The 15921-nt window shown below is 45.7% G+C and overlaps 1 protein-coding gene across 1 annotated transcript in view; it reads left to right on the top strand.

The window, feature by feature from the left end:
* Positions 1 to 15921, top strand: part of LOC144693305 (uncharacterized) — a 50370-nt gene that overhangs the window by 5800 nt on the left and 28649 nt on the right. Inside the window, exons 2-3 of the mRNA XM_078563082.1 lie at positions 611 to 852; positions 6735 to 6811. Of these exons, the coding sequence (XP_078419208.1) occupies positions 635 to 852; positions 6735 to 6811 (295 nt within the window). The 5' untranslated portion in view covers positions 611 to 634. The remainder of the gene's footprint in view (positions 1 to 610; positions 853 to 6734; positions 6812 to 15921) is intronic.

Genomic DNA, 15921 nt, shown 5'->3' with positions numbered 1-15921 from the left:
ATCACTACTATTTGGTGGTCGATAAACAACTCCAACCAATGTGTGCTGCCCTTTGCTGTTTGTTAGCTCCACTCAAACGGATTCCACACATTGTTCTTCCAATCTGAGATCCTCCCTTACTAATGCACTGAACCCATCTTTTATCAGCACAACTCCACCTCTTTTCCCTTCTTATCTGTCCTTCCTAAACGTTGGATATCCTTGAATATTCAGTTCCCAGTCTTGGTCATGTTTCCAGAATGGCAGTTATATGATACCCATTTACCTCTACTTGTGCCTTTAGATCATCTACCTTATTTTGAATGCTACATGCATTCAGGCAGAGTGCCCTTAACTTTGTCTTTTTGACATCATGCCACATTCGAAGCATACTCAATGCTCTGCTTTGTTTCTCCTGCTAGCATCAGCACAACAACATTGGTCAACTTATTTGGTGCAAATGTTGCCCAATGTCACAGTACATTGCTGGCTATGAATTCAACAGTATGTACAGTGTAAATTTTTAGTGCTTGGTTTACCACTGCTGATTACCCTAAGCCAGACAGTGCATAGATTTCAGTTTTTAATAAGGAATTTGTGTCAATCTAAATATAATCTGTTGTTTTTCTAGGTTAGTTGTGCATAGTACCACAAGATGGCTCTTACTCCTAGATCAAACAAATTTCAACAAGTAGAAGGCACACCATACCATGGATGCAAGAACCTCCAAATAGGAGTTAAAATGCAATCTCAAAACCTCTTCACAAACAGAAGAGAAAACATGGAGACACCTATTGAGAAAAACAGAACTGCTTTTATTCCACGACAGCGATTGGTGACGCCACTAATTTCAAACACACTGAATCATCTGATGTAAGTATTGGGGTTAACTATAGAAAAGCAGGCAAAAAATTCAAATGATTTACTGCATACAGTCTTGCTTCTCAATATTAAATTATTGCATTTGTATAAAATTTTATCACATCAAAATATCTCAAATTCACAGTATAAATTACCTTAAGTGCAGTTACTGTTATGTGGACAAAAGGAGAAGTCATTGTCCATAAGCATGTCCATGTTGACATGAATGAACTGTGCATTTTGGCATAATTGGTGGACACAGCAAAGTTAATCCCCAAGACACTGGGACTGCTGCTGCTTTTTTTAATATACCGCTGGATCCTGAATGGCCATTAGACCCTGTCTAATGTCTCATCCAAAATGTGACACCTTTGACAATGCAGCACTCCTTCAGCATTGCAGGGAAGTGTCATTCTAGATTTGCCTAAAGTATTTGGTTCCCTTAAGTATCTTGTTGATCTCGGTAAGATCATCCCCTCGAGTGCATTCTTTCCAGGCTTCATAGTCCAAGTTTCTGTAGTCTTCCCCCATAATTCAAACCTTTCCCTCCAGTGGTCGAATGTTGTGACAACCAGAACAAGACACAACTCACCATGCAGTCTAACCAGAGAACTGTTTGTGCAGTTTGATTGAAACTTTCCCCACTCGTACCCTATTTTGATCACTAGTTCAATATTGCATTTGCTGATTACTGCTTTGCATTGACTGGGCAAGTTTAGCATTGAATCTACCAAGACTCCTCTTTCACTTTCACCTTCACCTGTAGCTATTTCAGCACCATCCATGCTGTTTTTTCTTACTCCCATGTACAGTCATTTTACATTTTGCATGAAAATTCATCGGTCGTTTATCTGCCCATATTTATATTTTGTCCAATTCAGTCTGATTTATGAGCTGCCTCCCTGCATCTACTATTCCTATTTTGGTGCCATCTGCAAGTTTGAGCATTTGCATGGAGGTAATTTATGTAAATTAGTAAGCTTGGCAGACCCAACAATAAGCTGAGATGCCCTTTCAGTACTCCCCAAAACCACTCTTCTAAAGAGTCCTCCTTATTTTCTACCCTTCAGCCCTCCCTTAACAGTTCCCAAGAATTTTCCTGAATCTCTCAGCTTTGAATTTAACTAATAGCCTTTCATGTGAATCTTCCTCAAATACCTTTTTAAAAGCTCAGATACATCAAGTCATCAGGAATTTCACAGTGGGATGTAGATATTCCCTTTCTGACTCAATGGCTGACTAAGTTAACTAGGTTACCTGTGCACAGATAAATCAAATGTTTACTGCTGAGGATATTCAATTCCTTTTTTTATATAGAAAAGATGATGAAAGTCAGGTTTGCATAGACATTTGGTCTAAATTAGTGGGATATAAGGGGAGATGGTGGCATAGTGGTAATGTCCTTGGACTAGTAATGCAGAGGCCCAGGCTAATGTTCTGAGGTCACGGGTTCAAATCCCACCATTGCAACTGGTGGAATTTAAATTCAATTAATAAAGCTTGAATTGAAAGCTCGTCTCAGTAATAGTGACCATGACAACAGTCATAGATTATTGTTAAAACCCATCTGGTTCACTAATGTCCTTTAGGGAAGGAAATCAGCCATCCTTACCTAGTCTCACCTACATGTGAGTCCAGACGCACTCGTGCTAGTGAGTATAGAAATAAGAGGTTAGTCCAGATGAATGCGTGGCTGGAGAGATGATGCAGAAAGGCTTTAGATTTAGATTCCTGGGACATTGGGACCGTTTCTGGGAGCAGTGGGACCTGTACAAGGCGGACAAGTTGCACCTGAATTGGAATGAGACCAACATCCTTGCGGGGAGGTTTGCTAGTGCTGTTGGGGAGGGTTTAAACTAACTTGGAGGGAGATGGGATCCTGAGAGGAGGTTCAGCAGGGGGAGATGTACAGTCAAAATTAGAAGAGAGAGCAAGTGAGTCTGGAAGGCATAGAAATTATAGGCCTGTTAAGGCACAAGGGAGTTTGGCAAGGTTGGATGGTGTTTATTTTAATGCAAGGGGTCTGACAAATAAGGCAGATGAGTTGAGGGCACAAATTAACACATGGAAGTATGATGTCATTGCTGTCACAGAGACATGGTTGAGAGAGGGGAAGGATTGGCAGCTCAATATTCTAGGATATAGGGTCTTCAGGCGAGACAGGGAAGGAGGTAAAAGAGGAGGTGGTATCGCAATATTGATCAAGGAACAAATTACAGCAGTAAGGAGAGATGACATCTTAGAAGGCTCCTCAAATGAAGCCATATGGATAGAACTTAAGAATAAAAAAGGAGCAATCACATTGTTGGGAGTGTACTATAGGCCCCCAAACAGTCAGAGAGAAATAGAAGAACAGATATGTAGGCAAATTTCAGAGAAGTGTAAAAATAATAGGGTAATAATAGTGGGGGATTTCAATTTCCCCAGCATTAACTGGGTTAGTCATAATGTGATAGGTTTAGAGGTTGCAGGATTCTCAAAATGCATCCGGGGAGAGCTTTTCAAGCCAGTACGTAGAAGGTCCTACAAGAGAGGGGGCGGACCTGGTCTTAATTTTAGGGAATGAAGCCGGGCAAGTGGTAGAGGTATCAGTGGGGGAGCATTTTGCAGATAATGATCATAACTCCGTTGGATTCAAGGTTGTTATAGAAAAGGATGGGCCAGAAATCTGAGTTCTAAGTTGGGGGAAGGCCAATTTTTAATAAGATCAGATATAATTTGGCCAGCTACTTTTAGGTAAACCTGCGTCAGAGCAGTGGGACTCATTCAAGAAGGAAATAGGGAGAGTACAGGGCCAACATATTCCAGTAAAGAGAAAGGGTGGGACCAACAAATCCAGGGAAACCTGGATGTCGAGGGATATACAGGATTGGATAAAGAGAAAAAGGGAGGCTTATGGCAGATAACGAGGGCTCAAAGCAGCAGAAGCCCTAGAGGAGTATAGAATGTGGAGGGGGAACTTAAAAAGGAAATTCGGAGAGCAAAAAGGGGGCATAAAAAAACATTGGCAGGTAAAATAAAGGAAAATCCAAAGTTATTTTACAAGTATGTTAAAAGTAAGAGGCTAACTAGGGAAAGAGTAGGGCCCATTAAGGACCATAGTGGTAATTTGTGTGTAGAGCTAGAAGATGTAGGTTGGGTTCTAAATGAATACCTTGTGCCCGTGTTCACAAGTGAGAGGGACAACATGAGTATGGAAATCAGGCAGAAGGACTGTGATATAATTATAGAAATTAGCATAGAAAGGGAGGAGGTTCCAAGTGGTCTGGCAGGCTTGAAAGTAGATAAATCTCCAGGCCCGGATGAAACGTATCCCAGGCTGTTGAGTGAAGCAAGGGAGGAGATAGCAGGGGCGCTGGCAATAATTTTCAATATCTCTCTGGCCACAGGAGAGGTGCCAGAGGACTGAAGGACAGCCAGTGTGGCAGTATTATTCAAGAAGGGAGGAAGGAATAAACCAGGGAACTACAGGCCAGTCAGTCTAATCTCCGTGGTGGGGAAACTATTGGAAGCAATTCTAAGGGACAGAATTAATCTACGCTTGGAGAGCCGGGGATTAATCAAGGACAGTCAGCATGGTTTTGTTAAGGGGAGGTCGTGTCTAACCAATTTGATTGAATTTTTCGAAGAGGTGACCCGGTGTGTAGATGAGAGCAATGCATTTGACGTAGTCTACTTGGACTTCAGCAAGGCTTTTGATAAGATCCCGCATGGGAGACTGATAACAAATTGGCAAATTGGATCTAGAGTTGGCTGAGTGGCAGGAAGCAAAGGATGATGGTTGAGGAGTGTATTTGTGACTGGATGCCTGTGTCCAGTGGGGTTGCACAGGGATCGGTGTTGGGTCCCTTGCTGTTTGTGGCATATATAAACGATTTAGACTTGAATGTAAGAGGGTTGATCAGTAAGTTCGCAGATGACATGAAAATTGGGGTGGTAAGTAGTGAGGAGGATAGCCTTAGATTACAGGAGGATGTAGATGGGCTGGTCAGATAGGCTGATCAGTGGCAAATGGAATTTAATCGGGATAAGTGTGAGGTGATGCAATTGGGCAGGACAAACAAGGCACAGGAATACGTGATGAATGGTAGGACCCTGGGAAGTACCGAGAATCAGAGGGACCTTGGTGTGCATGTCCACCGGTCCCTTAAGGTAGCGAGGCAGGTAGATAAGATGGCTAAGAAGGCATATGGAATACTTGCCTTTATTAGCCGAGGCATAGAATATAAGAGCAGGGAGGTTCTGCTGGAACTGTATAAAACACTGGTTAGGCCACAGCTAGAGCATTGTGTGCATTTCTGGAATCCGCATTATAGGAAGGATGCGATTGCACTAAAGAGGGTGCAAAGGAGATTTACCAGGATGTTGCCTGGGCTGGAGAGTTTTAATTATGAGGAGAGATTGGATAGACTGGGGTTATTTTCCCTGGAGTAGAGGAGATTGATGGGGGACATGATTGAGGTGTATAAAATTATGAGGGGCATAGATAGGATATACAGGAAGGAACTTTTCCCCTTGGTGGTGGGATCAATAACCAGGGGCATAGATTTAAGGTAAGGGGCAGGAGGTTTAGAGGGGATGTGAGGAAGAATTTTTTCACCCTGTGGGTGGTGGGAACCTGGAAATCTCTGCCTGATAGGGTGGTAAAGGTAGAAACCCTCAGAACATTTAAGAAGTATTTGGATGTGCACTTGCGATGCCATGGCACACAAGGCTATGGGCCTAGTGCTGGAAAATGGGATTAGAATAGTTAGGTACTTGTTTGACCGGTGCAGACTCGATGGGCCGAAGGGCCTTTTTCTATGCTGTCGACCTCTATGAGAAATGTGGTTGACTCTTAACCACCCTCTAAAATAGCCTAATAAGCCACTCAGTTGAAGGGCAATTAGGGATGAGCAACAAATGCTGGCCTTGCCAGTGATGCCCACATTCCACGAAAGAATAAAGAAAAAAAAAGTCTGGGTGTGGGGCAGCCAACATTTTAAGTTAACGTTACATTAAAACACAAGTAGAACTTTGCATTTTGTCAGCACGCCCACTGAGTGTGGGAAAATGCACTCTATCTCCAGAGTCCTATCCTTGAATGGGTGGCAGATGTTTTGATTTTTTCCATGACCTCCACTTTTTTCCCTGGTGTTTGCATGCTGTTGTTTTTTCCCACAGTAGCTCAGATGTCACTGCAGTGACCCACCACTTGGAAAATCTCACTCCAGCATCGTCTGCAGAGTGTTTTCCATGCCAAGGAAGTCATGGCATTCATTTGATTTTATTGAGAAAATATTTTTTAAAATGCATTGTACTGTTGTTATATATTCTTCACCATTAAAATATTTACCTGTTAATACATTATAAGGGATGGATAGAAACCTCTTTAAATATTTTGTTGTGCTCCCTGGTAGTCCAGTGAATAAATGTGCTCTTTGGTGTGGAACTGAATCACCGAGAACGGAAGTATGGGGTTCAATTCCTGAATTTTGCTGAGCTGGTTCATCTTAGCCTGGTCAATGGTTGAGTTGCTATTGTGTTGGGTAGGAGAAGATGGAAAACCAGCGACGATTCCCACTCTGGCTTGGTATATATACACCATACACCCACTTGAAAATGAATGGGGTGATGGCAGGTTTGGGTTTGGCTATGATACCACCTCCCACTGTCTGAGCTCACAATAAAGAATAACCAATAAGAATCGGTAGAACTGATTTTAACTTTTGATGGTGGGAAATGTGTAGTAATGGATCAGTCACTCATTGAGGGGAGATGTAAAGTAAGTGGCCAACCCACTGCTTTCTGCTTTCTGCCACCAATGAAGGTTAAAATTCTGGTATCATCAGGACAGGAAAGAAAACTTTTTAGTTTCCTTTGTTTTAAAAAAAAAAATGTTTTGTGTTATACAGCTCTAGTGTTGAAAACAGTCAAAGAAAGTCAGAAAAACCGGTCAGCCCAAATCTTGAGATGCTTAGAATGACACCGGGTGAGTTGGTGGTTTGATAAAAATCTTACACTTCAAATTAAATGTTATAAATGTGGAGTGTTCTTGCTATATTCCAGAAAGCCAGGTGGTGTAGGATATGGCACTGGAGCCAATTTTTACACACTTTATAAGCATTTATTTAGAGAGATCTACATTACAAACATGCACCTCCTAACCAACCCCCACAGTTTTAGTCTGTTCATTTTTATACCTCTTTTGATCCAACCAGAAAGTTGCCAATAAAGAGGAACTAAGTGCCCACTAACACACCAACAAAAATTTAAAACTTTGGTGAACCAGTTAAATTAAAGTGATGTTTGGCCAGGCACAGGAGGAAATCCATGAGGAGGACCTCTAATCTGCCCACCACCCCCCTCCACGCCAGATGGCCAAAGATCAGGAGCATGGGATGGAAATGAATTGAGGAAATTGAGGAACAGCCTCCTCGTAATGAAACAAGGACTGCAAACTCGTACATCTTAAATGGACGTGAAACATGGACTACTCCAGGCCACAGAAATTGCAGGTGGTCTGGGAGTCTTTGAATTGGCTTAACAGTCTATTGCACTGGACTTTCGTGTGCAACTCCCTCCATGCCCAAATCCTCAATGGAGAAAAGAAGGACTTCCACATAGGGAGCCTCCCACCTGGGACCCCCTGCTCCTCCAGATGGCAGAAAAGGACATCACAGCACTTCCAGATAGCGGACAAGGGAGGAGGATGTGCAAATGCAGTCTATCAGGAATCCCTTCTGCACAAAGGTTTCGGAGCACTGATGAGAAATTCTGTCCAAACAGGGGTCAGCTCGGACGGAAGTGTCCTACATGCCTAAGCCACTCACCACAGTGTAGTTGGGACTTAGCACTACTTTATGATCCTCAATGGCTTTGGCTGCAGGCTGGTTACCACCCAAGGATGCATGTGAGCTTTTCTGGTGGCATCCACCCTGCTCCTCCGACGCCCTGACTCTGGTCACTTTAGCAGCTCATGCTTTCTTCCCCATCAGCCTTACAAACCTGTACTGATGGAGGTGCGGATTCCTGAACTGTAGCTCCCAGAGGATAACCGCCACTCCTAATGGAGAGAGCTCCAGGTGGAGTCAGCCCAAGTTCCAGACCCTGATCAGTTCCTGAGTAAAGACAGGGAGCTCATGTGAGGAGGCACAGGACCAATCCCTGTGAGTCTGATAAATTTTAAAAAGAAATTCAAACTTCCAGTTAATAACTGAAAGACTAACACAACGTTTCGCATTTTAAGATGTGTAACGTTACAAACAGCCTAAAGGCACTATTGACTATGCACTTTTTTTTTTGTAGGCAACTTGTTGTTTAAACTACAGAACAGAACTTTCCCTTGTTACTTATAGCACAACCGAAAAAAAACATTTTACAGGTGTACGTTGTACTTACCTTGAAGTAGACATTCAATTCTCCTGGAATCAATCCAAAATGATTCTTTGCTCCTGAGGGTTTACTCCTATTCTTTTCCTTTGTCAGCCTGGTAATTTTTAACCCTGGAACTATCCTTAACTGTGAGCGTTTTCCTGAAGATTCTCTCTCTAGTGCAAGCTAGGCAAATCTTCCAGTCTCGTTTCAACTCATGAATTTGGTCTTTTCAATCCAAGTGCAAGCTCCCACCCACATTCCTGAGCAGTGAACCACAGTGAGTTTCAGCTTCTAGTTGCTCGCTCTCTCCTGGCAGACTAACCTGTCTGTGATATTCAATAATATTTAGAAGCTTGCAATGCAATCTCACAATAGCTTCCTAAGGACTCTACCCCTCTCAAAGTCCACCTCCAAGGCAACGTGAATCACAAGTGCCTTGTATCCAGGTAGAAATGCTGATTAGGTATTCTTTAGACTCTAAACTCTCATCTATCTTGGAACTGTTTACAACCTTACACACTCAGCAGCTTCCTGGGACTTTGGAGACTAACATTAAACAAAATTGCTACTGCCATTGTAAGGTGTTCACACTTACACCTTCTTCCCAGCAAAACAATCTGGGCTTCCCTTTTAATCTTTAACAGCCACATCACCCAGACCTGTTGTCAGGCAGACTTCAGAACAGGCACATGACCCTGTTCGTTTTACCCTAAATTAAAGACACACTCACAAAATATAACAATCTCATAAACCTCATATTTGTAACAAAGCCTCTGCACTGATGACATGCAACTGGCCAGACATGAGGCACCCCTGATGCCATCCTCTCCTGAAGTGAGATATCCTTAACCTTAATCAGATACTCTGCAGTGGTGTACAAAGTCAGATCTGGGCGATAAAACATGCCTAAACCCGAATGCCCACAGAGTCCTGGATAAGTATGTGTGATCCACCCTGTCCAACACCGCCTGAAATAGGCAAAGGAAAGTGACTGACAGACCAACCGTCTGGGAATGTTGGATCAGGTCCCAGACCAAGTGAATGTTATCGTGGACTGTCCAGCTGGACCGTGTAGGACTGGTCAGGGCAGCTCGTGGGCCAGCACGGTACTGAGGCAATCAGACATGGCTCTGCTAGACCACGCTAAGAACTGCCAGTTTTTAAGCAGGTAGAGAAAGCCAGGCTAAGCAGAGCATCGAGTCACTCAGCGCCCTCCAGGCAACCCTTTGGTAGGTCCTCCTGCAAAACTCTAGGTATCTTTGCTGGACAGATCTTGAGTAAACAGAGCACCATCAAAGGCTTGGGCCTGGGCAATGATGCCCTCTGGATTCAAGACAAGGAACCTGTCACCAGCCAACGACCCCAAAAGCTGCTCATGAACCCTTGACTTTTTTTTCCAGTGAGTAGCAGGGGGAGCTGCATTCCAGTTCTGGAGGGACCAAATCCACGACCTTGCAAATGCTCCATGTGATTTTAACAAACTGCAGGTCCTTTAGCATGCCTTCCTTCTCTTCGTACATCTTACTCAGGGCTAGGTCTTTGGCCTAACCAAGACAGGCCTCCAGTTCAAAAACCGCCTGCTCCAACGCTTGATGCTGGCCTTCCACTCCCTGGTTGACTCCCTCATGTACTGCTGAAAGAGGATATGGATGTGAGCCTTGGCCACTTCCCACCAGAGCCTCAAGGAGGGAAAGGCCCCCTGCTTCCTTCACTGGTCGACCTAGAATCATTCATCTTCCAGAAGGAGGTTGTTAAAATGCCAGCACACAGACTCTATCCGCCCCTCGGTTGGTGGTCCGAGCACAGCACTGGCCACGTAGAAGCCACTGAAATGCAGAAGACATACACTCAAGAAATGTCAAGGTGATCTATTCTGGACCCCCCTCCTCCAAACCTCAAGAAAGTGAAAGTGCTGGTATCCTGGGGGAGATTTTGCCAGACATCCACCAAATCATAGGACCCAACCAGGTGTCTCAACTTCTCCAATGCCGGCTGGCTGCTTGGGGTATCTGCGTGATCCCTCGGCTCAAGGGTACAGTTGAAATCACTGCTTGCGGTAGCATCATTGGAGTCAAGGTTAGCTGACACTTCAAAGAAGTAAGCCTACTGTGTGCTGGCCTGGGGAGCAAATACGTTCACTGGGTGAAGCAGCATGTTGCCCAACCAGAAAGTGAGATGAAGCAAGATAGCCACCCTCCCTGAACTGGAGGTGAAGTGGCTCAAGTGGAGCCTTCCTTGCCGCTCAAGGAGCTATTTAGCTTTGTCTCCTGGTACAATGTGGGTTTCCTGCAGGAAGCACACTGCATCCTTCCCCTTTCTGAGAAGTTGAGAAATCTCTGCTGCCTTTGTTGTTGAGGCTGGTTATGGTTTTCTTCATGGTACGAGTCTACTGGAACCACCATACACTCTCTATAGTGGGGAGGGGGCAGAGTCACTGGTGATCCTCAATCTCTCAATAGCTCAGTGAGGAATGCCTTGGGCCTGCGACAGCAGATTGGCTCTTCGTGGGCTTCTTTGGGGGTCTAGGCCAGAGGGCAGCAGCACGTTGTTGTGGCCCTGGCCTGTACCATGACATGAATACCATGCCCAGCACTATATCCCTGATGCCAAAGTCAGAGACTGAGAAAGGAGGGTGTTCCCCTCCCTCATCGCCAGGTCGAGTTGACATGTCCTTACTCATGCCTGTGGTCTTTATAGCAGAGTAGACAGATCTGACCAGCAGTGCTAGCCCCAACCATTACTTGAGTGCCAGCTGAAGCTTGTCACAACGACCTAAGCTATTGGCCAGGTACTCCTTCAGTTCTGCAAAAGGGATGAGAGGAAGCTCAGTAGAGGGCACAAGAGCGTCGACCACCTTGCTAATGATGGACTCCCAGATTATCCCTGGTGCTCTCCACCGAGCCATGGTCCTCCTCCAGTTCGTCATCACTAGCGACTGACGCGCCTACAGCACAGGGTGCAGCAGGTGGCCTAGTTGGCCCTACCTCTGACACCATCCCACTCCCAGGGTTGACAGCAGATAGGCTCTTCATGGGCTTCTTTGAGGGTCTAGGCCAGAGGGCAGCAGAGAATTGTGGTTCTGCCCCGCCTCAGGCACTGGCCTGTACCACGACATGGATACCATGCCCAGCACTATACCCCTGATGCCAAAGTCAGAGACTGAGAAAGGGGGGTGTTCCCCTCCCTCATTGCCAGTCAGTGACCTAGCATGTGGGGGCATTTTATTCAAATCCTTGGCTAGGTTGAACAATTCCTGCACCATGTCTGGTTGAAGGGCGAGCTCAGCCTCCAAGATGCTAAACCTGGTAACTGGTGCCTGGATTATGCCAAGTGTATCCCCTGCTCCTCCCTCCCATCCATGGGAGGCACAGGCTGGATAGAGGGATCTGTCTTGCCCTCCCTGAGGGTTGAATAACCCACCAACAGCACATGGTGGCTGGAGGACATAACAGGATCTGCAATGGGCATCAATCCCTCTTCCACGGTGAAACATCCCTTTTCCAGGTTCTCCCCCCACTTCCGAGCACTGTTGCTTCCTTTTCTCGGAGGGAGACCTCCATCTCCATCTCCTCTGTCACCTCCACCTCTGACACCTCCACCTCCGTCACCTCTGTTTCTTGCTCCATTTGGACATGCACTGCTTCAGTATCTCAGGAGTTGCGAATGGTGCTGAACATTGTGCAATCATCAGTGAACATCCCCATTTTTGATCTTGCGATGGAAGGAAGATCATTGATGAAGCAGCTGAAGATGGTTGGGCCTAGGACACTACCCTGAGGAACTTCTGCTGTGATGTTCTGGAGCTGAGATGACTGACCTCCAACAGCCACAACCATCTTCCTTTGTGCTAGGTATGACTCCAACCAGCAAAGAGCTTTTCTCCCTTATTCATTTTGAGTCCAGTTTTGCTAGGGCTCCTTAATGCCACACTTGGTCAAATGTGGCCTTGATGTTAAGGACAGTCACTCTCACTTCACCCCTGGAGTTCGGCTCTTTTAACCGTGTTTGAACGAAGGCTGTAATGAGGCCAGGAGCTAAGTGGTCCTGGGGGAACCCAAACTGAGCATCAGTGAGCAGGTTATTGCTAAGCAAGTGCCACTTGATAGCACTGTTTATGACCCCTGCCATCATTTTACTGATGATCAAGAGTAGACTGATGGGGCGGTAATTAGTTGGGTTGGATTTGTCCTGCATTTTGTGTACAGGACATACCTGGGCAATTTCCACATTGCTGGGTAGATGCCTGTGTTGTAGCTGTACTGGAACAGCTTGGTGGGGGGCGCGGCAAGTTCTGGAGCACAAGTCTTCAGTACGATTGCCACAATATTGTCAGGGCCCTTAGCCTTTGCGCTATCCAGTACTTTCAGCCGTTTCTTGATATCACATGGAGTGAATAAAATTGGCTGAAGCCTGGCATCTGTGATGCTGGGGTCCTCTGGAAGAGACTGAGATGGATCATCCACTCGGCACTTCTGGCTGAAGATTGTAGCAAATGCTTGAGCTTTATTTTTTGCACTAACGTGCTGGGCTCCCCCCATCATTGAGGATAGGGATATTTGTGGAGCCTCCTCCTCCAGTTAGTTGTCTAATTGTCCACTCCCATTCACGGCTGGATTTGGCAGGACTGCAGAGCTTAGATCTGATCCGTTGGTTGTGGAATCGCTAAGCTCTGACTATCATTTGCTGCTTATGCTGTTTGGCATGCAAGTAGTACTGTGTTGTAGCTTCACCAGGTTGACACCTCATTTTTTGGTATGCCTGGTGCTGCTCTTGGCATGCCCTCCTGCACTCTTCATTGAACCAGGGTTGATCCTCTGGCTTGATGGTAATGGTAGAGTGGGGGATATGCCAGGCCAGACCATCAGGTTATAGATTGTGGTTGAATACAATCCTGCTGCTGTTAGCCCACAGCACCTCATGGTTGCCCAGCCTTGAGTTGCTTGATCTGTTCAAAATCTATCCCATTTAGCACGATGGTAGTACCACACAACACGATGGAGGGTATCCTCAAGTCCGAAGATGGGACTTCGTCTCCACATCTGGTCACTCCTACCAATAGTGTAACAAAAACAAAAGCTGCTGGAAAAACTCAGCAGGTCTGACAGCATCTGTAGAGAGAAACAGAGTTACCGATACTGTCATGGACAGATGCATCTGCAGCAGGTAGGTTAGTGAGGGTGAGGTCAAGCATGTGTTTCCCTTTTGTTGTTTCCCTCCCCACCTGCTGCAGACCCAGTCTAGCAACTATGTTTAGGACTCGAACAACTTGGTCTGTAATGGTGCTACCGAACCACTCTTGATGATGGACATTGAAGTCCCCCACCCAGAGTACATTCTGTGCCCTTGGCACCCTCAGTGCTTTGTCCAAGTGGTGTTCAACATGAAGGAGCACTGACTCATCAGCTGAGGGTGGGGGGTTGGTACGTGGTAATCAGCAGGAAGTTTCTCTGCCTATATTTCACCTGTTGTCTGAGACTTCAGGAGGTCCAGAGTCGATGTTGAGGACTCCCAGGGCAACTCCCTCCCTACTGTATACCACCGTGCCACCACCTCTGCTAGGTCTGTCCTGCCGATGGGAGAGGACGTGAATGGTGAAGGTGGTGTCCAGGACATTATCTGTAAGATATGATTCCGTGAGTATGGCTATGTCAGGCTGTTGCCTGACTAGCCTGTGAGACAGCACTCCCAATTTTGGCACTAGCCCCCAGATGTTAGTAAGGAGGACTTTGCAGGGTCAACAGGGCTGAGTTTGCCATTGTCATTTCCGGTGCCTAGGCCAATGCCGGGTGGTCCATCCGGTTTAATTCCTTTGAGACTTCTTAGTGGTTTGATAGAACGGAGTGGCTTGCTAAGAGTCAACTACATTGCCGTTGTTCTGGAGCCACATGTAGGTCACACTAGGTACGAACAGCAGATTTCCTTCCCTAAAGGAAATTAGTGAACCAGATGGGTTTTTACAAAAATCAATATGGTCATCACCAGATTTTTATTGAATTCAAATTTCACACCTGCCATGGCGGAATTCGAACCTGGGTCCCCAGAGCATTACCCTGGGTCTCTGGATTACTAGTCCAGTGATAATACCACTATGCCACCATTCCCATTAAGCCTCAGCTGCTTTGGCTGTTCTGGTGACCCATGAGGTGGGACGTTTTTTTTTGTAGCTGCCCCATTTCCTTACAGGCATGATATCGATGCCACCAGATGCCTCAAAGACATGGGAGACGGTCCCCCAGGTATTGAATGCCAAATGCCTTATCTATGCCCTCTGCCATTTGCACAAAGATTTGGCACAGGAAGATTCTTCGTGACAGGATTTACTACCATTTGGAAGCAAATGGGCGTATTAGTGAGAGGCAGCATGGTTTTGTGAAGGGGAGGTCATGTCTCACTAACTTTTTCAAGGAAGTAACAAAGATGATCGACGATGGAAGGGCAGTGGATGTTATCCACATGGGTTTCAGTAAGGCCTTTAACAAGGTCCCTCATGGCAGACTGGTACAAAAGGTAAAGTCGCACGGGATCAGAGGTGAGCTGGCAAGATGGATACAGAATTGGCTTGGTCATAGAAGACAGAGGGTAGCAGTGGAAGGGTGCTTTTCTGAATGGAGAGCTGTGACTAGTGGTGTTCCGCAGGGATCAGTGCTGGGACCGTTGCTGTTTGTAGTATACGTTACTGATTTGGAGGAAAATGTAACTGGGCTAATTAGTAAGTTTGCAGATGACACTAAGGTTGGAGGAGTTGCAGATAGTGAAGAGGATTGTCAAAGGATACAATGGGATATAGATCGATTGGAGACTTGGGCGGAGAAATGGCAGATGGAGTTTAATCCGGACAAATGCGAGGTAATGCATTTTGGAAGGTCTAATACAGGTAGGAATTATACAGTAAATGGCAGAACCCTTAAGTGCATCGACGGGCAGAGGGATCTGGGTATACAAGTTCGCAGGTCACTAAAAGTGGCAACACAGGTGGATAAGGTAGTCAGGAAGGCATATGGCATGCTTACCTTCATCGGCAGGGGTATTGAGTATAAAAGTTGGGAAGTCATGCTGCAGCTGTATAGAACCATGGTTAGGCCACACTTGGAATATTGCGTGCAATTCTGGTCGCCACATTACCAGAAGGATATGGAAGCGTTGGAGAGGGTGCAGAGGAGGTTTACCAGGATGCTGCCTGGTCTGGAGGTTATTAGCTATGAGGAGAGGTTGGAGAAACTCGGATTGTTCTCACTAGAGTGACGGGGATTGAGGGGCGACTTGATAAAAGTTTACAAAATTATGAGTGGCATGGACAGAGTAGATAGTCAGAAGGTTTTTCCCAGGGTGGAAGAGTCAATTACTAGGGGACATAGATATAAGGTGAGGGGAGAAAACTCTAGAGGAGATGTGCGGGGCAAGTTTTTTACGCAGAGGGTAATGAGTGTCTGGAATTCGCTGCCAGAGGAGGTGGTGGAAGCAGGTACGATAGTGGTGTTTAAGAGGCAGCTCGACAAATACATGAATAGGATGGGAATAGAGGGATACGGACCCCGGAAGTGCAAAATGTTTTAGTTTGACAGGCAATATGATTGGCGCAGGCTTGTTCCTGTGCTGTACTTTTCTTTGTTCTTTGAAGAAGATATGGTGAAGGCTGCTCTTGCTAAAGCTGAGCAGGATCAGCACTATCCCCAATCTCACCTCCCCCAGTTGGTGAAGGTGTCGGAGGAAGAGTACACCCAGATA

The sequence above is a fragment of the Cetorhinus maximus genome, chromosome 2 (assembly GCF_964194155.1).
Source record: "Cetorhinus maximus chromosome 2, sCetMax3.hap1.1, whole genome shotgun sequence".
In the NCBI taxonomy this organism is placed as follows: domain Eukaryota; kingdom Metazoa; phylum Chordata; class Chondrichthyes; order Lamniformes; family Cetorhinidae; genus Cetorhinus; species Cetorhinus maximus.
This window is presented reverse-complemented; position numbering and strand designations above follow the sequence as displayed.